Here is a 26,477-nt window from a genome sequence, read left to right on the forward strand (position 1 = left end):
TACAAATATATTTAAAATATAACTAAACTGAACACCATAACCATGTTATCACCTGCTTTGAATTCATAATCACAGATACAGATAAAGAATTCCTTCCATTATGAAAACTATTGAACTGCTAGACCAGGGGTGCCCAAACCCTGGCACTAGGGCCGCATGCGGCCCTCGAGGCCTCAATGCGGCCCTCAGGGAGCCCCCAGTCTCCAATGAGCCTCTGGCCCTCCAGAGATTTGTTGGAGCCCACACTGGTCCGACACAACTGCTCTCAGCGTGAGGGCGACTGTTTGACCTCTCGCATGAGCTGTAGGATGAGGGCTTCCTCCACTGCTTGCTGTTTCACCTTTGTGATGCTTTGTGCAAGGCCTTTTATAGGCTTTGAGCTATTGCAAGACCTTCATTCATTCATATAAGTTCCATCTCCAATATATTCATTTATGTAAACGTATTCAAATTTTAAATGTAAGTTAATTCTTTTTCCCCTGGCCCCTGACACAGTGTCAGAAAGATGATGTGGCCCTCCTGCCAAAAACTTTGGACACCCCTGTACTAGACTAATCAGAAATCCATAAAAAGTCTCTAGAAAACTTGAAGACATTTTGGGATTATAACTGGCAACCAAATATTTCTTAATGAAAACACATGCTGAGTTCAAAGTCCAGGTTGTAAGTGTAAATGTAAGTACAGGTCCAGCCTATTTATACACTGATTTTTTTTATACATGGATTTCACTCAACACGAATGACCCCTGCAAATGAGAAAGAATGTGCTGATCCCTGGAGAAGGGGAAAAATGCATCCCTTTAAAATCGGTTTTGAAAACTGAATAGTCCTTTAACAACAGCTTCCTTAATGAGAGAGAGGGCAGCAGGCTAACAATCCATCAATCCTTCTCTCTCCTTCAGACCCCTCCCTTCCCCCAGCAGGTGAAAGAAAGTTGAGCATTTTGCATTGGTGAAGGGAGGGGCTGAGTGAAGTGCTGATGGATTGTCTTCTTAATGACTCTTATCTTATAGTCAAAAGGTCAGCAAGGCTGTTTTTCAATCACTGGTGCAAAGAAACTTTGTTTTTTAAATTGATTTGCTATAGTTTTTTTTATCCACCTGAGTGCTTGGAACAGAACCCATGCGAATAATTAGACTCAACCTGTAAGTGTAAAGTCATGCACATTGGGGCAAAAAATCAAAGCTTCACATATAGGCTAATGGGTTCTGAGCTGTCTGTGACGGATCAGGAGAGAGACCTTGGGGGGTGGTGGACGATGAAAGTGTTGACCCTATGTGCGGCAGCAGTAAAGAAGGCCAATCCTATGCTTGGGATCATTAGAAGAGGTATTGAGAACAAAATGGCTAATATAATGCTGTTGTACAAATCGATGGTAAGGCCACACCTGGAGTATTGTGTCCAGTTCTGGTCGCCACATCTCAAAAAGGACATAGTGGAAATGGAAAAGGTGCAAAAGAGAGCAACTAAGATGATTACTGGACTGGGGCACCTTCCTTATGAGGAAAGGCTATGGCGTTTGGGCCTCTTCAGTCTAGAAAAGAGACACCTGAGGGGGGACATGATTGAGACATACAAAATTATGCATGGGAAGGATAAAGTGGATAGAGATGCTCTTTACACTCTCACATAACACCAGAACCAGGGGACATCCACTAAAATTGAGTGTTGGGCGGGTTAGGACAGACAAAATATTTCTTTACTCAGCGTGTGGTTGGTCTGTGGAACTCCTTGCCGCAGGATGTGGTGACGGCATCTGGCCTGGAGGCCTTTAAAAGTGGATTGGACAAGTTTCTGGAGGAAAAATCCATTATGGGTTACAAGCCATGATGTGTATGTGCAACCTCCTGATTTAGAAATGGGCTATGTCAGAATGCCAGATGCAAGGGAGGGCACCAGGATGAGGTCTCTTGTTATCTGGTGTGCTCCCTGGGGCCCTTGGTGGGCCGCTGTGAGATACAGGAAGCTGGACTAGATGGGCCTATGGCCTGATCCAGCGGGGCTGTTCTTATGTCGCTAATTTTTATAACTGGCCATTTGGCCACCATCTTGAAAAATGGCCACCATTTTCATTAACTGCAATTCAAGTTGCTGGTACTTGGGGGTTAACTGGAAGTAATCTGGTATTCTTTAGTGGGGGAAAAGCTGAATTCAAAAATGTAGCTTGCCAGCTTTTATACAGCCTGGTGTGGCTGTAGCTTAAGCTAGCAGCAAGGCTTTTCAGTTACAAGAAAGTTTAATATTTAAAGCCTATGTATTGGCAACCTTCAGTCTCGAAAGACTATGGTATGCCTATACATAAAGCCTATACAAAGTGAGGAAAATTACTTTCATACAAAGTGGCTTTAGTTGGTAAATTGTCAGGAGAGCACAATGTCCACCAAGCACTTGCAGACTGCTTGTCTTCCTAGCATATTTTACAGCACAGTCCTATGCTTGCCTACTCAGAAGTAAGTCCCACAGCCTTCAATGGGGCTTACTCTCAGGAAAGTGTGCCTAGGATTGCAGTCTTAGTTTCCTGTGAATTTCTTCCACGTGGAATTCTGAAACAACTAGAGAAAAAATAACTGGATATGTTACTATGGCTGCAATCCAATCACTTACCTGGGAGTAAGCCCCATTGACTATAATAGGACTGACTTCTGAGTAGAGAGGCACAGGATTGGCTCTAAGCCTGCAGTCCTAGCCACCCTTACCTGGGAGTAAGCACCATTGACAACAATAGGAGTTACTTCTTAGTAGACATGCCTAGGCTCAATCCTCCGCCATTCCTGCTTCCAGGACCAGCAGCTGCCCCCTTCCCTTTCCTGAGCATCCCCCAAAGCTCTTTATCACGTGGAACCTGTTTATGCAAATCGGCCTGAGTCGTACCGACCAATCAAAACAGGCCTCTCGCCCGCGCGCCACTTCAGGCGTCTCCATGGTACCCGCCTGATGACAAGCACTCGGAGGAAGTCTCGCGTTTGTCCTGTCGCGAGATCACGGTGCATCCAGGTTGCTATGGGGATCGGGAGCGTCGCGCGAGAGTTTGGTCCTTTACAGCCGCCGTCCTCTTGCCTGGTGAGTGTTGGGGAGGGGAGAAATGCAGAGGCATGACACGAAGGGGGGGGGGTGCAGCGGTTACCATGACAACGCGATGGAGGGCGGGTTGCGGCCCGGCGCTGTTCACAGGTGGGTATGACAGGAGGGGGGGAGGGCTGAGCGAGCAGGCGCAGTCGAACTGAGGCGAGTGGGTTATCCCGAGGATGAGCTGGTCCTGGAGGGCTCGAGGCGGACCGAGGTCCGGCCGGGCCTCCGCGGGGAGGAGGAGGACGGCGTGTCACTGAGGTCCCAGAGGCGGCAGCGTGGAGAGCGCCAGGCGGCGGAGGTGCCCGCGGGGAGGAGAGGCGCCTGGCCCGGGACGGGAAGGAGTCACGGCGGCTGCCATGGTGACGGGGTCAGGGTTCGCCCGCCTTTGGGCCAGGCGCTTCCAGGGGGGCGAGAGCCCAGTCTTAGGCGTGTCTCCTCAGAAGTAAGTCTCATGATGGTGAATGGGGCTTACTCCCAGGAAAGTGTGGACAGCACTGCAGCCTCAGTGTCCAGTCCCAGGCTCATCCAGAGGGAATAACAGCCCAGCCCTATGCATGTCTACACAGAAGTAAGTCCCATTATAGTCAATGGGGTTACTCCCAGGTAAGTGAAGACAGGATTGCAGCCGCAGTGAGCTGATAAGCAGCTTTCATGTGGGTGGAGAGAGGCCTGAATCCACCTCCTTAGACAGACTGACCAACCTGGAGGTGGTTTGCTTAGATCAGGAGTGTCCAAACCTTTTGGCAGGAGGGCCAAAGAATTAAGCAGAATTAGAAAAAAGAATTAATTTACACTTCAAACATGAATATTTTAATGAATATATTAAATGAATTTAAATGAATGTATAAAGATGGAACTTATATGAATGAATGAAGGTCTTGCAGTAGCTCCTGTAAAAGGCCTTGCACAAAGCAAGGCCGGCCTTTCCTTCTGTGCCACTGCCGCATCACAGACGTGAAACAGCAAGTAGTGGAGGGAGCCCTCGTCCCACAGCCCAGGTGAGAAGTGCAACACTTGTCCTCACACTGAGAGCAGTTGCGTCGGGCCAGCACGAGCTCCAACAAGTCTCCGGAGGGCCAGAGGCTCACTGGAGATTGGGGGCTTCCTGCTGGCCGGATTGGGAGCTCCTGACGGCCACAAGTGGCCCTTGGGCCGGGGTTTGGGCACCCCTGGCTTAGATATTGGATGGGAGACTCATGGTGGGAGAGCGTTATTCCTGCCTGCTTCCTCCCCCTCCCGCCTGCCATGGATCTGGCAAATGGATACTTGTAAAAATGTATGGTACTAGTGGAAGTAGCTCGGTCGTAGAGCACACACTTAGCCTGCATAGGATTTGTGGGTTGCTCCTTTTTGTTGCCAACTGTGGGTCCACTCTGGTGGTCTGTGGGGAAGCATTTCCCAAGTGAGAGCTCCCTCACAGACTGCCAGAGAAGGCAAAGAACAGACCACCCACAATGGCAGCCAACACTTCAGTGCTGGCTGTGGCTGCTGCTGGTCCATTCTTTGCCCTCTCTGGTGGTCCATGGACGGAGTGCTTGCTCAACAAGATGCTGGAAGTGACTGAAGGCGATTTTTTTTTTTCTGAGACATCACAGACCACTTCTCAGGGATTTGTGGACCACCAGTGGTCCATGGCTGGGCCTCTGAGAGGAATTTTATCAGGGGCTACAAAATTTCTTTTGGGTCCCTTTGCAAAGGGGGGGTTGAAACAGAGCAGGGGAGGGTGGTGACGGGTGAGCAGAACAGGGGCAGGGAGGGGCAAAGCATGGTGAGAGGAGGGTAGAGAAAACTGGAAAAGTCTTTGGAGCTCAGGTCTACCCACCCATATGGCATCAGTCATGTCTGCAGCACCCCCAGTCTTGGTAATGTCCACAGCATCCCATACGTGCAACAAATCTGAGTAGATAGGAAAATGTCAGACCCCAGGAAATTTCTGGACCCCATCCTTTGGCTCCTGGGCCCCCCTTTTTGTCCTGAGCCTGGGTACAAATTACCCCCTTTACCCCCCTCTCCTAGGCCCTGGTCCACGGACCATGGTTTGGGGACCAGTGGAGTAGACATTACTGAGCTAGATGGGCCCAAGGCCTGACTGGGTGTAAAGGTAGCTTCATATGAATCTGTTCAGAGCCTTGCCATAGGGCACTTGCTTGAGAAAAAAAGGTGGAGCATGCCTCTCTAATCCTCTGTGGAAGCAAGAAATAACACATTTGTCTACTTTATCCGATCAGGCAAATCCTTGAATTCTACTCTACCTCCATTTTTCTTTTCTAAAATACAGTACATGTGACACTAAATCCAGTCTTAGTTGGAGAGTCAGGCTGCAATCCTAACCACACTTTCCTGAGAGTAAGTCCCATTGAACAAAATAGGAGTTACTTCTGAGTAGACCTGGTTGGGATTGTGCCCTCAGTCTTATTGAACAAAGTGGGATTTACCATTTAGTTAATATGTTTATAAGTGACATGTAACTGTGTAAGCTATTTGGTGGAGGATCTAATGCTAAAGGTTCTTGGACTGTGCAGTGTTAACATCCAGTTCATATGTGTTACGCATTTTACACTAGGTTACTTATAGGAATAGGAATGGAAGACTATAACATTAAACCTCACACTATTCCAAATGTGGCTGCACCATAGATGTATATACTGTATAGGCAATGCCTTCAATTATGAATTGAACTGACTTTGTATGCAATGTGTCTTCCAAATCTATGATTTTCCTACCTTAAGGAGACTCTTAAGCTTGGTGATTTGCTGCTTGAAAAGGTTTTGCGACTTCTACTTCAAATGGAGTTGAACCAGGCAGACCAGTGACACATGGCCACAGTGGCAGTGGGGCCAAGCACTACCAAATTTCATTGAATCTAAGATGAAATCGATTGTAAGATGCACCATTTCTTTATGTACTGCTAAGAAAGAAAAAACGCTGCCAATTCAACTGCTTCACATTCAGAGTCTGGTTCTTCTCACTCACTTTTCAATGCAGAGTCATCAATGTCCATGTTTATCCACACAATATCAGCCTCTCTGCCACCAAGGGTATGGTGATGCAGCATTTCTTAAAAGAGTGCTCCACCACTGTCTCTGGGATTTTTTTCCAAGCTGCTGACACCTATTCTGCAAGTTTTGATGCTGGCATTTTCTTGATCATACCTGAAGGTGTCAATAGAAGATTTTCAGACAACAACCAGGACTCATATTTCTTCCTTAAATGTTGACTGCAACATTGAGAGGTTGCAGTTGTCCCGTCATGCCACCTAGAATAACAATCAAATCACTACACTTTTTCTGTGAGCTTATTCTTGACCTGTTCATATACATGTCCATGAAATGCATCAAGAACTAACATACTTGGTGGGTTAAACAACTTTTAGCCCGTCTTAATGTATATGCATAATGAAATTTTTCCCGTTTTTGTAGCTATTCTTTAAGGAACATCCACAATGAGTGACAAGAAAGACACTAGTGAATCTGCAGACACAGGAGGTTCCATAGAAAGTGGCGACTATGATGATGATTTTGAAAAAGACCTTGAATGGCTGATTAATGAAGAGGAAAAAGGAATCCCTAGTGATGCACAGGTAGTAATGAAGAACTATGTTATCATCTTCTGCCAATATCTAATAGCACACAGAATGAATTGCTTGGGAAATAGTTTGATTAGAAAGTACCTGAATAGTTTTTAATGAACATAGAGGAAGGGGGTGATCCAGTGAGTTCTGCTGACACATAGTAATTTGCCCAACACCATTCAGCAACCATCACAGGGATGCATAGAAATCTGAACTTGTCATTGTATCTTACTGGCTGATCCTGTAGAATGTTATTTTTGTAGAATGTTGTTTCATAGATGAAGTTCATCTTCATAGATTTTTCATTTGGCTACTTGATAAAGGAAAATTGCTTTGGTGAACCTTTTAAATTGTTTTGGGGGATTTGTATGTAATTGCTAATTAAACATCATATAGGAAATGTATGTATATGTTGCAATATCCTTTTCTTTAGCGTTTGTTCCGTGTGGTGGCGGGATCCACTATGACTGTACAGCTATGTAGCAGTATATAAACCTGAAATTACTTTATACCTAAAGGCAACTAGAAATGACTGTGTCTGTTGGTAAAAAACTGCATCTAAAATAAAATTTTTAGTATTTAGTGCTATTTTCAGTCAATGAACAAAGTAGTTTGTAGTTCTTACTAGGCAATAATAGGATTTCTGAATACAGTTTGGAGCTTCCAGATTTTACTAGTTAAAACTAGTTACAGGCATAATGAATTTTGGGTTTTTAACATACACATTTCTGCTTATGATATAAATAGATAAAATAGATGTCTAATTTTTTTGTAGAATCATGATGAAAGTGAAGAGGATGTTGAAACAACTGTTTATAAAGTACTAGGAGGAAGAGATTCTCCACAAGAGCCTCTCAAATATGAGGAAGTTCTGAAGGATGGGAGAAGAAATTCTTCACAAGAACTTCCTGAGCCTGAGAAAGTTCTGAAACAGGCATCTGATACTGACAGTGAAGAGGAATCTAAGCAAGAAGATCAGGACTTGGATGAGGATGATGAAGCTATAAAGCGTTACATCTTGGAAAAAATAGAAGAAGCCAACAAACTGCTGTTGTGTCAAGAACCTTTGGATGAAACAAAAGAAAGGAAACTAAAATTCAAAGATGATTTAGTAGATCTTGAAGTTCCCCCTCTGAAAACGATAGAAGGTGATAAAAATTATCCTTTTGGGGAAAGGGACATTTCGGGTAGGCTTTCTCAGTTGCGCCTTTCTAATAGATCAGAAGATCTCTCTCTTTCTGTTAATGGTGGGACAGATGATGAGCACAAGGATGGCAAGATTCTAGTAGAAAGAGATGGGAAGTTTGAACTCTTGAGTATCCATGACATTGAAAGCCAAGGCTTCTTCCCTCCACTAAGTGTTTCTTTTAGTGACATTGAAGCTCAACACATTTCTCCTAAAACATCCTACACTACAGCTTTTGGCAGTGTTTGTCGAACAAAAGAAGAGAACCATATACAACCATCTTGCTCTTCTTCTAGAGAAGGGTGTTTTTTTTTCCCTCAGCCCCCAACTATTCGGCCAAGCTCTGCCATCAACATTACAAGGAATGTGGAAAGAGGGAAAAGTCCACGCAGAGTGCAGTCGGCAAACATAGGTATAAGAAGCTCTACATACTGTCTATCACCCAGGCAGAAAGAACTGCAAAAACAAATGGAGCAAAAGAAAGAGAAATTAAAGAAAGAGGTGAGAGTGCAGAGACAAATTAGTGCGCTAAATTGAGACTAGCATCCGCATATCTTGGAGTTGGTAAGCAAGGTCTTGCGCCACGTTCCATAGTTAAGCACAAGGAAAATTTAAATAGATTCAGATAAGCAAGAGTTGGAAATACAAACACGCATACACCACATTAAGAGGGTAGGAGTAAGGCCTTTTGCATCAGGGTCCCTAAGTTTTGGAATGAGCTGCCTAGCAATAGTCAACTTTCAGAACTAAAAGTGAGTTCCATCTTATAAAACTGGCTTTTATGGAGAAATATTATTTACCCAGCATGTAATTAATCTGTGGAACTTCTTTCCACAGGAAATTATGATGGCACCTGTCCTAGATGTCTTTAAATGGGGGTTGGGCAGATTTATGGAGAAAATGTCCATCTGATTACAAGCCTAATGACTATGCAATCTCTGGGTTTTCAAGGTAGTCTGTCTCTGAATGCCAGATGCAAGGAAGTAGCAACAAGTTATAGGTATCTTGTTGTCTTGAGTGCTCCTTGGAGTATCTGGTGGACCACTCACAGAGGTGCTGGAAACTGGACTAGATGGGTCCTCGGTCTGATCCAGCTGAACTATTCCTATGTGTTTCATTTAGCATAAGAATATAGGAAGATCCATGGGATCAGGGGTTCGGTCATCTACTCCAGCAGTTTGTTTCCAACTGTGGTCAGTCAGATAACTCTGAGAAGCCTGCAGTAGCCTTTTCCCATTGTTTGTCTTCTCATCAGTCAACATTTGGAGGTACACTGCTTTTGAACATGGAGGTTCTGTATAATAGGGGCTGTATAATGGAAAGTGTATATACACACTTCCCTGGGAGTAGAACACATCCAAGACAATAGGGCTTACTTTTGAGTAGCAATGCATACAATTGCACTGTCAGTTTATTTATAACATTTATAGTCTGCCTTCACATTTGAGAAGCCTACAGCAACATGGAGTGATGAAAAGCAATAAAAACATTTTAAAATACAAAACCATCATTAAATCAAACCTCAAAACAAACTGCAGTGCTACTAATAAACCACTGATAGGCTCGAGGAACTTGTCTAATCTCTTTAAGCCACTGGCAGCACATTCCATAATTATGTGTTGGGCAGTTTTTATTTGTGTCTGTTGTTCTTGTTGTGAATTTCAATTATTTATATTTTTTCAAATTTCTATAAGGTACTGCAAACACTGAAGAGAGGTTGTGGGTCGAAACCCATCAGTATTGTGCATTTTAAAAGCTTTTTTAGACATGCATGACATGGAGAGAAACCTTAAGCAGATGTGTGCATATGTAACCAGAATACACTTCTCTGAATTTGGTGCACACCCTTTCTCCTCTGCACTGCTTCTGTTTTGAACAGACAGAAGCAGAGCATGCTCCGCTCTGTTTATTTGGAATGGAGCAGCACAGAGAAGGAAAAGATGTGTGCTGAGCTCCAGGGAAGGGATGGTAGCATCTCTCTTTTTCCTTATCAATTGGGGGGGGGGGTGCATGCTTACTCACTACCTCTCTTCATCCATTTGGAGGGCTGGCAGGCATGCTCCAGGGGGTTGCAAAATTGGGGCAGATGCAGGTGGTGGGGAAGCATAGGCTGCCCCTGTTATTATTAGATAAGTATATTCATGCTTACAAAATAATGGTATAGTAGTGTAGTATAATATCACAACATTGAATTACTTCATTTACTCTGAAACATGTATCTCTTGTTAAATTTTGAATAGCCCTTACAAAATCTCATTATTTGCTAACATTGTAATGTAAGGAAGAAGCTCTGAAGAGAATACAAGAGGAGGAGAAAAAGAGAGAGAATGAGATGGTATTCAGAGCTTGGCTGCAGAAGAAAAAAGGACAAATGCAAGAAGAGAAGCGGATTCAGCGTGCAAAAGAGCTGGAAGACTTGAATACCAGAGTAAGTTGAAGTCTCCATACTGTCGTTCTCCTTTGTTAGGGCCCAATGTGGAACTGGACCAGCACTGGCACTGTGTGTTGCAAATGTGTCATAAGGCACGTCTGCAACACCCTATGTGGAGTCAATGCTGGTGCTGAGCCCAGCACCGGCCAGATGCTGCCCATAGCTAGGTAAGAATTCTGGGCGGCAGTGAGGGCTTGGGGGGTGTGTGTTCCAGGGCAGGGGAAAGGGACAAACCAGCGGAGCAGAGCTCTGCTGGTTCCTGAACTCTTGTGTTGGGCTGGAACGCTGGACATAGTTTCTCAAGTCTGTGCTGGCAAAATAGACAAAAGTCCCTTTCCCCTGTGGAGACCTCCAGCGGTGCCGCTGATGCAGTGGTGGCCGTTTTGGCACCACTGCACCTGACAGTGCCACTGCCTTCAGGATTGGACAGTTACAAGCCTGTTTAATTACAAAATGTGGAAAAAGAGATTACTCTCATTTTCTTGATAGGGATGCACAGCATCAACTAGCCCTGTTTTAGAACTGCAGCTGTAATCAACATTTTGGCCATTATTGAGTTATGGTATTGACCATAACCACTTGTCAAATAATTGCTATTTGTATTTACCTGCAAGTTAATGATCCTTATTAAGTTTGCAACATTTTATTAATGTAAATAAATTACTGCAATACTGTACATTTTCCTGATTTTGAAAATGAAGTAGATTTGTGTGTATGTGCATTTTAGCAAGAGAGCAGAAATCCAGATGAAGCTTTCAGGTCATGGCTTAAAAAGAAACAAGAGGAACAGGTGAAAGAAAAACAAATACAGAACCTGAAAGAGCGGGAAGAGTGCACATTATTCCTTCCAAGAACAGTGGAAAATGATAAAGCTTATAAACAGTAAGTTCTCTTAGAGCAATTCCACCTCTACCAGTTGTGAATATTTTCATTGGAATCTGGAGATGGAAGCTTTTTTTCTCCATCCAGGAACGTTCCACATTTTCTTCATCCTTTGTGGCCAATTGGGACAGGGATGAGATTTTCTTCCCTATACAACAGGATGTGTGATGTTGAAGCAGGGAGTCAAGTATAGGCCCGACAAATCCACATTTTCGGAGTTCAGACACTCTAGACCAGTAGTTCTCAAACTGGTGGGTCACCAGTTCCTGTAATGCTTCCCCAGGATTGTTTTCCTAAGAGGTGCAGGGAGCCCAGCACAGCCCTCCACAGGGCTCCCTGAGGCATGGAATCTTGAAACAGAGCAATTGCAATGAACCTCTAGTGCTTTGGGTTCAGAAATAGATATGCACCTCCAGTGCTTTGTGATCACTCCATTTCAAGATTCCAAGCCTCAGGGAGCCCTGTGGAGGGCTGTGCTGGGCTCCCTGCACCTCCTGCAGCCTTACCAAAGTGAAAGCACCCCCCCTTAGGGGATGTGAGCCTAAGGATTGCTTTCTTGCACCTGCCCTGCAAAGACTTACTGAGGGAGTAAAGCTCCTTCAAAGTTTGAGAACCACTGCTCTAGACCAGTGATGGGGCAACTATTCAGAATAAGGGAATTCCAAAAGGTAAGCACTCCTGCTCAAATTATTTGGTCAACCCTACTTCAAGGCTAGCAAACCCCATTTCTGCTACTTGGATTGGGGCTCACATCTCATATCTACCATTTTGCACCTGGAGATTGTGAGACTTGTAAATGGCCAGTTTTCGGCTACATATGACAATTGTGCCTTCTATAGCCTCCCCCAGTAAGGATGTTATTTTTAGGAAAAGGGGAGAAGCAGCATCTGGGAGGAATGGAATTACTCAAGTTTTCAAATTGAATACCACTTGGCTAATTAAGTTAGCAGTTATGTATCCCTGCTTTAGTGGTTACCAGGTCTGTGTGTTCTTCATATGTTGAAGTTGCTAAAATTGGTCTCTTTTTACCCCCTGCCCCAACAGCAAGAACTTAGCGAGACTGAGTTGCCATAGTAAAACATTACATACTACAATCAGGTCTTCTCTCTGTATACCTTAGTGTAAATACAGTAACTCCAATAGAGAACAGTGCCTTTGTTTGTGTTTAATTTGCCCAGTTTCTTTTCTGCTTGCTGTATATATAGGTTAACCTCATAATAGTCCACAGCCCACTTCAGTAAGACCAACAGGTTCATTCTTATACCAGAAATTTAAAAGATACATATTGATCTCAGATAGTATTAATCACAAGTGCCTCCTGCCTCATGTAGTAAACATTCCTATGTATCTCTGCACTTCAGTTCTAGAATGGAGTATATTTTTAATACAGACAGGATTGTTTCATTTACCAAATCCACATATGCTGGAAGTGGGTAACTTGCTCTGAAGAACTGAACAAGGAGCCAAAATGTGGTTTTATTTGCAGATGGCTAAGAAAGAAGAGACGGGAGAGGCGAGCCGAGCAATTGGCTGCTAAAGAACGATCGAAGCAGTTGAGGCAGGAAGCAAGAAGAGCGAAACAAATAGAGAATATCATCTGTTCTATTTCTGAACCCAAATCCCTTCGCTTCACAGACCAATACAGCTGAGGTTTAAGGTCACCAGATGTCTGGAATATGTCTCACACAGTACCTTGTGTAGCTACCTCTTGGAAACAGTTTCTGTTGTGGTATGTTCTACAATCCTTCAATAATGGCTGAAATTTTCTTCAGTGATTTTACTAACTTTTTCCTCCCTAAACATGGAATAATTCTCATTGTAAATGGGTTGGGGAAGTTCTTAGACATATAAAGGATAAAATAAAAGCCTCTCAGCAATTGCTGTGTAAATAATTTGTCTTAGGATACAATTATCTTTAAGGCAAGTATTTTGTGTAAAAGGTTGAGATATCCAACTTCCACTGCTGTGGCACTAAGGATTGGTACACAGCTTAAATAGCTACTACTTTCAATGTTTAGTCCAGTTCTCACACTGATGCACTGATATGCTAATACAGACTTCTGTCCTAGGGCATCATCTTATTCTCCCACAAAGCACAAGAAACTGCACCACTCCCAAAAATGAATCTCAAAAATACTCATTTTTCAAGATACATTTTCTGCTTTTTAGAGCAGCAACTATTTATAAGACAAAAATCAATTACATACCAATGCAGAACTAAAGCAAGCATGTAGACTGTAAAGTCAAAGAACTAGTGTAATATTCTACCATAGGTAGGTAATTAGGGAACAGGGGGTGGCTGTAATGGAGGCTGCCTTTTGTTGAGAGTACATAAACACAAGGACTGCTTCTGTGTCGAGGAAATGGTGAATAAAAAGTGTACATGTTCATCTACTCAGATTTGCTAAAATAGAAAAGTGAAAGACATTGATCATTAACTCCTTATGCTTCTGAAATGTCCTCATTTGGACAGTTTTAAAGCCTGAACATGGGTAACTGGTTCACTATCACAGAAGTGTTTTTGAAGTGCAGAACACTTAACATACAAACATTTCTAACTTTTTAGTTACTTGCAAGGGAATGATATTCAAGCTTACCACCTCTGAGAAGTATGCAGTTAGCATTTATTGTGAAATTGTCAATGATCAGAGTAGCCTATATGGCAGCACATTTCTATCCACACATGATATGAAATAAATTTGCCTACATAGTGTAGGTCAGTCTTCTAGGATATTTCAGTCCAAAAATCTTTTGAAATATCACCATGATTGTCCTAGAAATGAAGACTGTATAAAGGAAAAAGCTTCTTCTTGTGCATCTGGCAGCACACTCTCAACTTTCTTGTGGAAATAGGAAGAGAGAGGAAATCACATGCCACAGTCCTTGGAGGTACAGGTGGAAGAGTGGGCTTTCCACATCTAATAGCACCAGTGAAAAATTTCCATATACAAGGTTCACCACATACATTTATTCAAGGGCTGCCAGGTCTATGCTGTCGAGGTGCAAAATCAACTGAGAATTACCAACAGTTTGTCTTAGCTTATGTTGCTACTCTTTGGCTTCAATACTGTGTACACACAGCTGTAAACATCTAATGATCTCTACAATTCACTTAGCCTCAGTCATAATGCTTAAATTCATTCAAGATCTAAAAAATCAGTTTCTAACAGCATAAGCATTCTGATCTCTTCTCATAAATGTTTGTACCTGCCCATTCTAAGAACTTTTAGAACACTGGAAAAAGACTGTAAGAACACTTAGTCCTGCCCTCATGCTAAACTGACTTTAGTTGTCAGAAATAAGCGTTTGACCCTCTTCAGGGAAGTAGGATTCAAAAGGGCTGACTTTGCAGCAAAATAAAAAAACTCACAATAATTTGTGTGAGAATTCTACCTTTAGTAGCCTTATGCACACCAGAGAGTGTATTATACAATAGTAACATTTTCTTGATTGGCTAGGAAAGCAAATTATGCTGTTCCTTACTACTGTGTTGTAATCACAGTCTGATAAAACCACCTGAATTCTAGGACATCCCATAGAAAAAGCATAGAAAATATCCACCACAGAAAATAAGCATACTGAGATACAACTGTTCTGTTAAGAAGCGACTCATTTTTAAAGAGCTATCAGTTCTCCCTGGCAGTGATTGCAGCAGTTGAAAGTGATGTTTTCATATCGGGTATATGGATGAAACCGTCCAATGTTCTTCTTTGGGGAAAGGTAAGAGGATGGGGAAGGTTCTGAAAAAGGAAGTTCTGGTGATGGTTCCGTACACTTGGCAGGATCAAGCATCCTTAGTACCTGGAAGAAGATAATCACAATAGTGAAAAGTCATATCCAGAGCTTGTTCAATGCCTATCATAAGGGATGGATAAGAGGTCTGCTCACAGCAACAGCATCAGAGATGGGGGAGAATTTTATCCATAGCTGGTTGGTAGAGAGATATAGTTCCACTTCTATCAGCAAAGCTGCCCAGCTAACCCATTTAAGGTTGCAGCTTCTTTTGCAAAGGGACAAGAGAAGGCTTATGCTCTGCCAAGCTACACAGCAGCCTAGTGGGCTATGGAATAATCCTTGGAAATGGATGGAGCACCAAGTTTTAAAGGAAAAATACAAACACACACAATTTCATAGACTGTATTTTTCCTTTAAAACCTGATGCCTCTTGATCACTTCTTGATGCCTCAAGCTAAGCTGTTGTGGGCCAGGCTTTACTTTCAACTGAATTTACGTTTATCAGATGCTCATAGAAATAAATCCCTATCTATGAAAGCTTTTCTGCCATTACAAAACTGAGATAGAAGAAATTAATAATTAGAAAACAAAACTTCATAGATCTAAGGGAGTAAAATGGAGTTCAAACTTGATTTGAACTGGAATAAGATGCACCTTCTGATACTAGCTAGGCAGAGAATGTGTGCTTAGCAGAAAGCTTAAAAGTGTGCAGATAAAGACAATTTGCTGTCAGACAGTACCAGCTAAGATCAGAAAAAACCATCTTTATTAACTGACTGCTAAGGGCCAGGGCAACTGTCATCTTCCAGTGAAGTAAGATTCTCAGTAAGCTGGGATTTCTTGAATATACAAAAATACACAAATATTCAATTTTTGTATTGAGAGCAAGGCACTGGCTGTGATTCAATAAAAATAAGTGGCTTCGTGTTTCCAGAAGGTGAAGCTTGGGACAGCTTAAAGAAAGGTAAAGTGGTTGTGGTATCAAGGGTTTTTACCATTTCAGCCATTTTTTCAGCAGGAGTATTGCAGAGTTCTGTAGGTGAAGAACCCTTTTTTGGACTGTTGGTGCTATCCCTGTTTCCAAGAAGGTGCGAGGTCACTGCTGTAGCCAGCTTAAGATTCACAGCTGCTAGTTCTGCTGTACTATGAGGCTGTGCACTAGGATAGTAAGTCTGCTGCCTCCCCCACTGCAAAGAAACCAGCAGCTCCTCCAGCAACCTATATAGGAAATTATAACAAACACAATTGATGTTGAACATTCTGGTAAGAAAATTTACTATACCATAGAGGTGGTAAAAAACAAAAGATGGTCAGCATTCATAGGCTACAATCTTGTTGATGCAAGGAAACAGCTGTGTGTGTTTTAGCCCAGTTTATTGACTGGAAACTTTGAGAGGATAAGAGTTGGAGTGTGACCTACAGAGCCTCCACAACTCTTGAGTGAAAAGGAGAGATCATGGAGGAGGCCAGAAGAGTCCCAAGCGTCCCTTGGAATTTTCAAAAGGGGATCAACTTGGTGGATGATGTGACCCTATATGCAACATGACAAGAATGCACCATGCAAGTAGGCATGCTCATTATAAATAAAGGTAGGCATGCTCTCCTTTTTCAAACCTTCTCAGCCACAGAGATTAACACTGATAATCCAACAGACACTACAACGATATAAACTATAAAAAATTAGTTTTTAAGCTATTATTTAATGGAAGTTTCTGCCAAATCATGACACATTGGGTTAATTATTATCTGATCCTTCTGCAAACTAATTCCAATGGCAGAAGAGCTAGTTGAATGCCATCTTCTATTTTCTTTGCAACAGACTTAATTACAGTTTAAGACAGCATTTCCTGCATTTGATGGTCTGGACCATGAAAGCTTGTGCCACAGTAAGACTCATTAAGTGTGTACTTAGTCAGGTTCCACAGATGCAAGTGGAATTCCATGATGGGATCTGGGCACAAATTGCTACGTTACAAGACACAGAAACATCACACACAAGCATTCATACTTTTGTGTTCCAATCATTTCTTGGCGAAACTGGTCACGTTCACTTAATAGATCCTGAATTGCACTTTGTGCATCCCTTGTTTGACGTTGGAGAATTGCTCTGGAGTTTGTCAGTTCATCACTCATGACTCTGTAAAAGAAGAATTCCAGATTTTAGAGAGATAAGGCAATTCTATATAACGTATTTTTCGCTCCATAAGATGCACTTTCCCCCCCCAAAAAGTGGGGGGGAAGTGTGTGCGTCTTACGGAGCGAATACTGCAAAAAAACCAACAACTTCGCCCCCCCCCCGGCCCTGGACCTGCCCCCTGCCCACTCGCTCTGCTCGGCTTCCCCGGGCAGTCAGAGGCTGAGCTGGCCGGGGGGGGGGGGGGGCTCCTGCCTTCCCTCAACGCCCGCGCGGACTGTGGCAGCGCCGGACGGAGCCCAAGCCCGCATGTCTACTCAGAAGTAAGTCTCAAGAGTCAGTGGGGCTCACTCCCAGGAAAGCGTGGGTGGGGTGGCAGTATCGATGCCCAATCCTGTGCATGCCTACTCTGAAGTAAGTCCCATTAGAGTCAGGGGGGCTTACTCCCAGGAAAGCCTCTCTGCCCCCCCCAAGCCTGGAGCATCACAGCCTCTCTTTCCCCCCACCCCAAGCCTGGAGCATCACATCCTCTCTCCCCCCAAGTCTGGAGCATCACAGCTTCTCTCTTCCGCCCCCCAAACCTGGAACATCACAGCCTCTCTCCCCCCCCCAAACCTGGAGCATCACAGCTTCTCTCCCCCCCCCCAGCCTGGAGCATCACAGACTCTTGCTTCCCTCCCCCAAGCCTAGAGCATCACAGACTCTTCCCCCCCCCAAGCCTGGAGCATCACAGCTTCTCTCTTCCCCCCCCCCAAAGCCTGGAGCATCACAGACTCTTGCTTCCCTCCCCCAAGCCTAGAGCATCACAGACTTCCCCTCCCCCAAGCCTGGAGCATCACAGTCTCTCTTTCCCCCCACCCCAAGCCTGGAGCATCACAACTTCTCTGCAACACAAACACTTTCCCCCCCTCTCTCTCTCACACACAGGCTGCCCCCTTCTCTTACACACACAGATGCTCTGCCCCCTCACTCACACAGCAGGGGAGGGGCGCTTTCACTCACCTCATCCAGCATCTGAATGTAAGCCCCCCCCCCCCCCCATCACAAAGAAAAAACTGTCTCCTTGGTCAGAATGCCAGTGTTTGCTTATTGCACAAGCCCCAGGTAAGGCTAGGTTCCCACCATAAATCCAGAGGTTTGTTGTGTCTTGAGAATTCAAGTTGTGGTTGGACTTTCCACTTGTTCATTTGTATTGGAATCACGGAAGAACTGGCGAGGAGGTAGATGTGGTGTCAGCAGTGGCCCCTTTAAGGGTAAGGCCTGAGCATCCAGCAGTGTGCTGCACAGCTGCAGCCACTGGAAGGCAATAGGGCCCTCAGGGATATAAGGAGTACCTGAGGCAGAAAGGGTTTTGAAGGAGTGCAGGTTGGAGGTAGGAGAGGAGACTGACTTTATTGAATTTGGAATCTGACTGGATTGTGACTGGACTTGGATACCCTGACGGATTTGACTAACCTACCTGGAACCTGACCTTGGACTGTAATTTGGCTTATTGGCTCTGGACTCTGATTTGGCAACTCTAATTGATGGGACTGATTTACTTGGCACCTGTGGACTGGAACTGGACTCACTTTTGCTTGCTGCACTGGTGAGTTGCACAAGGGGGACTGATCAGCCTTAAGCGGGCACGAGGCCCAGTGGATTGGAATTTGGCAGAACATCATTGTAGCAGAAAAATAATGTGATCCCCTATTTGGGCGCACCTGCTTTTGTGAGCTTCATAAATTCTGACTCTAGCGATGATGAGTTCTTGGGGTTTCCAGAAAACTAGAGTACTCAAACATTTAAGTCTCTCTATTTGTTAATGACAGTGATAATGGTTCTTAATGCCACTGTTGACTGCTGTTCACTTTACATGGTTCAAATGTTATTCTGTTATAGTTTATTAAATATTTTATTACACTGTTTGGTTCAGAATATTTTTTCCTGTTTTCCTCCTCTAAAAACTAGGTGCGTCTTATGGAGCGAAAAATACGGTAATTAAAATTATATTGCATATAGGACAACAGCAGGTAACTGACTGTTCCCAACATCTCAAACTGATGCAGGTAATTGAAAATTAAGATGACAGGCTAACTTTACATCCTAAATTTCTTAGACTTTGGTCCTAAATACATTATGTGTATTATTGGCACCGTCATTCCACTTTTCTTCCCTAAGGAGCTCAGTCAAGGCAGCATACAGGGAGTTACTATATCCTTAGTCAACCACTACTCTGTGTTGAAGCTTAAGTTGAGAGATGGAATCCATAGACCAGTTATGCAATAACCATGACTGAGTGGGGATCTGAACCAGCATCACCCCAGCCTGACACCCAATCCAGTACAATGTACTCACTCTCCTATTGTGGAATATCTACAACCCCACAAGGTGCACTTTTTGATCCATTTTTCAGGGATTCTTGGGCCAGGTCTCTACTGCTTTCTAGTTTTGCAGCTATGGTGACAATACTGATAAGAAATAAAAATCCAAGTGCATAGCCATCTCCAGATCATAGCTGGTATTCAGCATTACAAAACAAGCTAATACAAGTCTATGAGAACGTCAGATGCCCAGCCTGTCAGGAATGTGAATCAGCTGCACAGAGCATACTGTTTATTCAGCCTCATTAAGCAAGTGAAAAAGGGAAGAACTGGAAACAGCCTGATTTCATCAGGGTGTGCCCATGCTGTAAGACACTCCACCTTATAAGGACCCTGACTCAACTGTTGGGAGGAGGTGTTACAGCAACAGGGGCAACCTCTTTCTCTTGGCTGGATTCTACTATCAGAAGCATATTTAGCCATAGTGTCACACCCACCATTAATAGTCTCTGCCCTGAAATTCTTCTTTCACTCATAGTACCTAGGCTCTAAGAAAAAAAATCTTAAAAACCACTAATTCCACTAAGATCCTTCTATTATCCTATAAAAGGAACCCTTGTAAATTCCAAGAGATTGTAACTTGGTGCTAAACTCAAGATTCTTTCTCAGGTATCAGATTAACACTTACTCCTACTATAGTAATAGTCAGACAGGGTCATACTATGAACCATCTCCGGCCCCCTTATTCAGTAAAGGGGAGAATTGGTCAGGAAAAATGTAATCAACGTAAATTTACTTAATGTACATTCCACATAGATGTGAACAATAAATATGAAATGGCCAAAAGACTAAGAGCCCAATCCTAACTTGTGCTGTAACAGGCAGGCCGAATAGCCTGTGCTGTATCCAGCACAAGCAGGTCCCGATTAGTGTGCAACTCTGAGTAAGAGGATATTTATCACCTCACCCCATGTAGCGCACCAGCCACTCATATTGGGTTACTCAGATCTGCCTCAGCGAATCTGCTGATACAAATCCGAGCAGCCTGGTGTAATGTCAGGCTGGCTGGGAGGGGCATTAGCAACCAGCCTAAGATGCCCAGGCCAGTCCTAGCACCTCCCAGGCTGCCCTCTGGCCCACCCTTACCTGCCAAAATGCCCCCATCCCACCCTCCCACCACCCTCTCCCACACACCCTTGGTGCTAGCTGTTGCAAACTCACCCTCTTTGCTGGTGGATCCATCACTAGCCTAGCCAGCTCACAAGTCATTACAAATGCGTTTTGTGGGACTTTCACAACAACCATAGGTCAGCACAAGGAACTTGCGCCAGCCAAACAACTGGTCTGCATTGCCCTCTAAGATGCAAATCAAGTCTTCATCTCTGCCATGAACACACTAGATGTTCTCAGATAAGAGAACTACTTTTCAACTTCAGCTCTCCAGCTGAAATGTGGGGAAAACAATACTAACCTACCCAACAGAGCTATTGCAAGGATAACATCAGGATAATATATATGAAGTGCTTTGCGCACTCAAAGAGCTATATTGGGCTCAATATTATTTTCAGACTGATAACCTTGAAGGTTGAAACAACCATGGTAAATGGAAAAGCATAATTTCTAAGTAGACAGCCCTGACTTCATGGGCACTTATTTATCAGTCTCTTTTCCACCAAAAGTGCACTTAGATTTTATATAGGTACACAATGTTTTGTTAAAGTATTCTTTTAAGAGTCACACCAACACCATAATACCTGCTTGCAAGGAACTTGCTCCGCCAAACATCACACTGTATCGACATCCGTTCTAACTGTTCAGACAACTGGGATACATTCCGCCCCAGGGCCTCATTTTCAAGGATCAGCTGATTTTTTTCACGTGCCATGCGCTCAAAGTGATATTGCAGGTCATCCCCAACCGAAGCAACAAGCAATTTCTTCAGCTCCCGATTGACCTAAGCCAAAACAGTTACTTAAGCAATCAAATCACAACATCAACAAGTAATATGATCCAGATTCACAGTGTAGATAGCTAAGAGGTCAGGAGAACTAATTCAAGGTTATCAGACATTGATAGTAAAATACTTTCAGGACACATGAAAAAGATGAAGCAGACAGCTGTGAATTCTGAAGTAAGATGCCCAGCACAAGTTTATTAATATGTCCATAATATTTTATATCATATGGCAACTGCATAAACAAATATTTACTTAGGTATCATTTGCAAGAGAATAAAAACTACCACAAATGCTTAGGGCTGCTTATAGCATGATAGTTGATAGTTTCAACATGCTGAAAGCAAGAACCGTTATGTTCCTGTTTTCCATGAAATGCATCCAAAATGGTATAGCCAATAAGTGAGCATCTCTTCACATCACCACAGCCACACCTCCCATAAGCCATAATACCTCTCAGAGTCAGATGGTTCCACAGCACAATCACACAGAATCATTCAGGTGCAAGTAGCATACGCATTTGTGCAAGTTTTCATTCATGGAACAAAAATAGCTGGTGTGAATTTTTAAATTAGGAGAACAGCAGAAGGTGGAAAAGAGGTTAATCTGCCACCTCTTCCTCAGGCTTTAGTCCGATTCCTCCCACCCCAAAGACTGCTATTAACTGGATAAATAACTGTGGAATATCTGTGTCAACTCTTTGCCCTGAAGTACTCTATTTGTAAAGTATGCAAAAAAAAATGCATGTCAGGAGTACATCAAATTTGCATCATAAATTCACTAAGTTGTCTGAGTTTAGTTTTAAATACTTTAAGTCAGTGGTTCTCACACATTTAGCACCAGGACCCACTTTTTAGAATGACAATCTGTTGGGACCCACCGGAAGTGACATCATCAAGCAAGAAAATTTTTAACAATCTTACCCGTACTTACCCAGGAGTAAGTCCCATTGACTATCATTGTTAAAAGAATATACATAGTAGCTTGTTAAATGTACAGGTCTGTCACATTTCCCCAAATGCAATCATATACCATGGTAGCATCAAGTCTAATCTATTAAAAATAAAATATTGAAATGAATGGGGACCCACCTGAAATTGGCTCGCAACCCACCTAGTCGGTCCTGACCCATAGTTTGAGAAACACTGCTTTAAGTAATTTGCTACTCTTAATTGCCATTTAGCTATTATTTTGAATGGTTTTTTGTATATTTAAGTTGTGGTTTTAATGTTTTGTTAAATGCTTTAGCATTTTTAAATGTTCTGTTTAAAATACAGCAAAGGAACAAAAGAAAACCAAATGAACGACTAACTGGTGGAACTGGTCCTTGATATAGACTAGCAATGTGAGGTATTATTAATAACCCTTACTAACTGGCAAACAGCAAAGGTAATCCAATACCTTTTTCTCGACCTGCACTGTGTTGGATTCTGTATGCATAATTCAAAACCACTATGCTGTGAATTACTGCAAGAGAAACTAGTAAAAACTACCATCCCCTCTGCTTTATTAATTGCATATGATTAACATGGCTGTAAACAACCCAATGAGACAAACTTGGAGCCAATTTAGATGCAACTGACTGGATGCACCACTCGCTGGCTTGGGCAGCATGATATTCTGCTCAGTGGTTCTCATGTTTCATGGCACAGTGACCTGAGGATGGAAAAAACTGTTTCTCATAAATAAGTTACTGAATTGTATTGGCAACCTTCAGTCTCGAAAGACTATGGTATCGCGCTCTGAAAGGTGGTTCTGGCACAGCGTCTAGTGTGGCTGAAAAGGCCAATCCGGGAGTGACAATCCCTTCCACACCGGGAGCAAGTGCAGTCTGACCCTGGTCTGTCTCCCTGGCTATGGGCCTTCCTTCTTTGCCTCTTAGCCTCAGACTGTTGGCAAAGTGTCTCTTCAAACTGGGAAAGGCCATGCTGCACAGCCTGCCTCCAAGCGGGCCGCTCAGAGGCCAGGGTTTCCCACTTGTTGAGGTCCATCCCTAAGGCCTTCAGATCCCTCTTGCAGATGTCCTTGTATCGCAGCTGTGGTCTACCTGTAGGGCGCTTTCCTTGCACGAGTTCTCCATAGAGGAGATCCTTTGGGATCCGGCCATCATCCATTCTCACGACATGACCAAGCCAACGCAGGCGTCTCTGTTTCAGCAGTGAATACATGCTAGGGATTCCAGCACGTTCCAGGACTGTGTTGTTTGGAACTTTGTCCAAACAAGTTACTGAATAGGTTTACTTAATAGTGGTTGTTGTCAAGCCAATACAGTTCCTGAAAGGAGCATTAAATCTCCTAATATAAAAGGCTGATTTTAGTTGTTTCCACAAAAATTTGCATAGCCATACAGAAACAAAGAAGAAATTCCCCATGGTTATTTATACTGCAGTTGTTATCTACACATCTGATATAGAAAGATCTATAAGAATAAAAAAGAGCAATGGATCAAACCCACTTCTTGGCGTCCTACCTCTGTTTGCACATGGAGCTGGTTGCAAAGACCTTTTTTATCCTGCAGCAGCCGTCTCTCCGAGTTCTTAAGTTTTCCTATTTCACTTTTTAGCTCCTGGAGTTCTTTCTTTGTATCTGAAATGCCATCTGATAGAGTGAGTGTGTCTCTTTGGTGCCCAAGAGATTTGGATGTCTTGGCACTTTTGGCAGGAAGCACACGGCTTATAGCAGCTTTGGGAATCAGTATTCGTACAGCTTCAATTTCCACTGCCTTATCACCGTGTATCTTCCCTAGCTGAAGCACTCCAGGGCTAGGTGAAGGAAGAACTTTCTTACGTGGGCTGTGATGGGCATGACTGGTTGAAGTATGGACCACTTCCACCGATTTTGGTGGGGATTCTGTTTCCATGCCATCTCCAGATCCACGGATGGGTGAAGTGACACAGTCAGATGAAGCTTGGAGACAAAGGGAAAAAGATATGCAAGTGACAAAAGCATCACTGTTTCTCTTTAGAAGAAAGGCTACAACATTTTGGAAGGGTGCTAATTTCTCATTGCTTTATATTCCAAAAAGCATGAGCACAATGGCAGAAAGTACCTGCACCCAATTTGGAGAAATCCACACTCCCATTCCAGCCTCAAATCTCACCCCTGAGGCTCCTCTGACTCTCAGAACTGGCTTTTTGTGTAACTCAGGGAGCTGTTGGGGATGGGGGAGATCAAGTGTCATCATACCTATATTACTAAGATACAAGCTGCTGTTTTTTTAAATACCAAATCAGGTATCAACCACAAAGAACATCAACTGTAGAACTAGAAAAGTAGAGGTTTGCTAAGTGATGTTAAGTGCATTCATACACATGTGTGCAACAGAAAGTAATATGTAATCAATCCAGGTTCTGTTTACATCTCACATAATAACCAAATTCTGCCCTCTCACTCAACTTCCACTTTGCCTAAGAGACCTTCAAGACACTTTTACCAGACTGTAATGTATCCTTCACCTGCAGGAAATCTCTTTCAATGCAACATTCCATTTCCTCCCCAGAAGGATGAACACTTACTGCTTTCTATAGTCTGCAGTGTTGTCATTTTGCTGATGGAGCAGCACACAAGACAAAAACACTATACCTAAAAAAGAAAGACACATCACATTATACATGTTTTTATTGCTCAATCTCTGGTATAGTACAAGAGATAGTACTGTTGTTCTATAGTATAATGCACCCAAGAGTGTATAATATATGGTACGTTAGGTATATTTCGCTAATCCAGGAAGGGACACCATGCAAGCGACCTTCCCTAAGCATGGTTATGCCATTAACCCAGGAGCCATTTGAGCACATCTATAGATGTGGATATGCAACCCCAACCAAGGCCAATAGCATTTTTCAAATGCTTATTCTGCTTTTCCAAAAATATATTCAAAGCTGTTTACAAAACTGGTGGGAGGTGACTTTTACTAGCTTGACTAGTTTGCTAGATGTGGCATTTCCTGGAAAAGTGGATCAGGTTACAGCTTTCCATGCTCTAAAGAGTTTAAACAATTCCTTCATTGTTCTCAACATATTGCTGCCTTTGAAAAAAGTCTGGAAAATTCAATTGGTCCTACATGCAACTGCCAATCTTTTGTTTGGGGCTCAAAGACCAGAATATGTAGCTTAATCATGGACTATATCAGCTGCCTTTTTGAGCTGGTTTTAGACTTCAAAATCCTAAACTGATTGGGACCAGGAAACTTCAGGAACCAGCTGCTCCATGTGAACTTGCCTGAAAATCAAGATCAGCAAGGACTTGCTCTCCACCCACTCATGTATACTTGTCGATCTAGTATGTGACAAGGCAGAACCTTCTCAGTGATGGTGCCGAGATTATGGAATGCCCTCCCCATGCATATCTGCCTGGTTCATCTCTGAGCATTTAATTTATTTATTTATACCCCGCCTTTCTACCCTGCAAAGGGCACTCAAGGTGAATTACAAATACAACAATACATTTTCAGACATCTTTTAAAAGATTCTTCTATTTTAGTAATTTGTAACTTAGTTTTATATGCATAGCCATTTCTGTATTGTAATCTGTTACTCTTACGGATCATTGGTTGATTTTATTGCTGCTACTAGTATTTTAAAGTTCTAATATTTTGTAAACCACAAGTTTTTGTTTTTTTTTTTACAGAAAAGCATAATAACAGCAAATAGAAACAAAATGGTTGCTTGCACACATCACAGAATCAGATTCACACTGACCTACCATCAGGCCTCTATGAGATGCAAAACCAAAGAACACAAACTTAATCTGAAATAGAAAGTTAACACCACAAACCTAACTATGTCTATTCAGATGTAAGCCCCACTAATGGGGCTTGCCTTCAGGAAAGTGTGCACAGGACAAAAGTCTTAACTCCCTTAGTAATGATATTTAGACATTAACACCAACTGAATTCAGTTCAAATGTAATTTAAACAAACGTGTTAAGGTTCATGTTACTAGGTTGCTTATAATTTTTCCTACGTTTTTACCACTCCACCTCATAACAATTCATACCCGCATATTTTACCCATCAGGAAACTAGTTGTTAGTTCTCTGGAGCAGTGGTGTCCAAACTTTTTGGCAGGAGGGCCACATCATCTCTCTGACACTGTGTCAGGGGCCAGGGAAAAAAAGAATTAATTTACATTTCAAATTTGAATAAATTTACATAAATGAATATATTAGAGATGGAACTTGTATGCATGAATGAAGGTCTTGCAATAGCTCAAG

General features: G+C 42.9%; 2 protein-coding genes across 8 annotated transcripts in view; one reads left to right on the plus strand and one right to left on the minus strand.

Moving 5' to 3' along the window:
* The window catches only part of CCDC181 (coiled-coil domain containing 181), a 21,825-nt gene extending 8,810 nt beyond the window's left edge, over window positions 1-13,015 (plus strand). Inside the window, exons 1-6 of one of the 6 annotated variants that reach the window (XM_066619097.1) lie at window positions 3,039-3,059; window positions 6,488-6,648; window positions 7,415-8,326; window positions 10,107-10,253; window positions 10,984-11,138; window positions 12,625-13,015. In XM_066619097.1, coding sequence (XP_066475194.1) covers window positions 6,511-6,648; window positions 7,415-8,326; window positions 10,107-10,253; window positions 10,984-11,138; window positions 12,625-12,787 — 1,515 coding nt within the window. In that variant the 5' untranslated portion in view covers window positions 3,039-3,059; window positions 6,488-6,510 and the 3' untranslated portion in view covers window positions 12,788-13,015. Of the gene's footprint in view, window positions 1-3,038; window positions 3,060-3,105; window positions 3,171-3,252; window positions 3,511-6,487; window positions 6,649-7,414; window positions 8,327-10,106; window positions 10,254-10,983; window positions 11,139-12,624 lie in introns of those variants that run through there. The other 5 variants (XM_066619092.1, XM_066619096.1, XM_066619095.1 and 2 more) reach the window with 5 other exon arrangements.
* Window positions 12,294-26,477, minus strand: part of BLZF1 (basic leucine zipper nuclear factor 1) — a 16,981-nt gene continuing 2,797 nt past the window's right edge. For both annotated transcript variants that reach the window (XM_066619098.1, XM_066619099.1), the window contains exons 2-7: window positions 24,780-24,846; window positions 23,735-24,171; window positions 21,065-21,264; window positions 16,882-17,010; window positions 15,869-16,091; window positions 12,294-14,939 (exon numbers count right to left, since the gene is read on the minus strand). In XM_066619098.1, the coding sequence (XP_066475195.1) occupies window positions 14,754-14,939; window positions 15,869-16,091; window positions 16,882-17,010; window positions 21,065-21,264; window positions 23,735-24,171; window positions 24,780-24,807 (1,203 nt within the window). In that variant the 5' untranslated portion in view covers window positions 24,808-24,846 and the 3' untranslated portion in view covers window positions 12,294-14,753. The remainder of the gene's footprint in view (window positions 14,940-15,868; window positions 16,092-16,881; window positions 17,011-21,064; window positions 21,265-23,734; window positions 24,172-24,779; window positions 24,847-26,477) is intronic.

The sequence above is a fragment of the Tiliqua scincoides genome, chromosome 3 (genome assembly GCF_035046505.1).
Source record: "Tiliqua scincoides isolate rTilSci1 chromosome 3, rTilSci1.hap2, whole genome shotgun sequence".
Lineage (NCBI taxonomy): Eukaryota > Metazoa > Chordata > Lepidosauria > Squamata > Scincidae > Tiliqua > Tiliqua scincoides.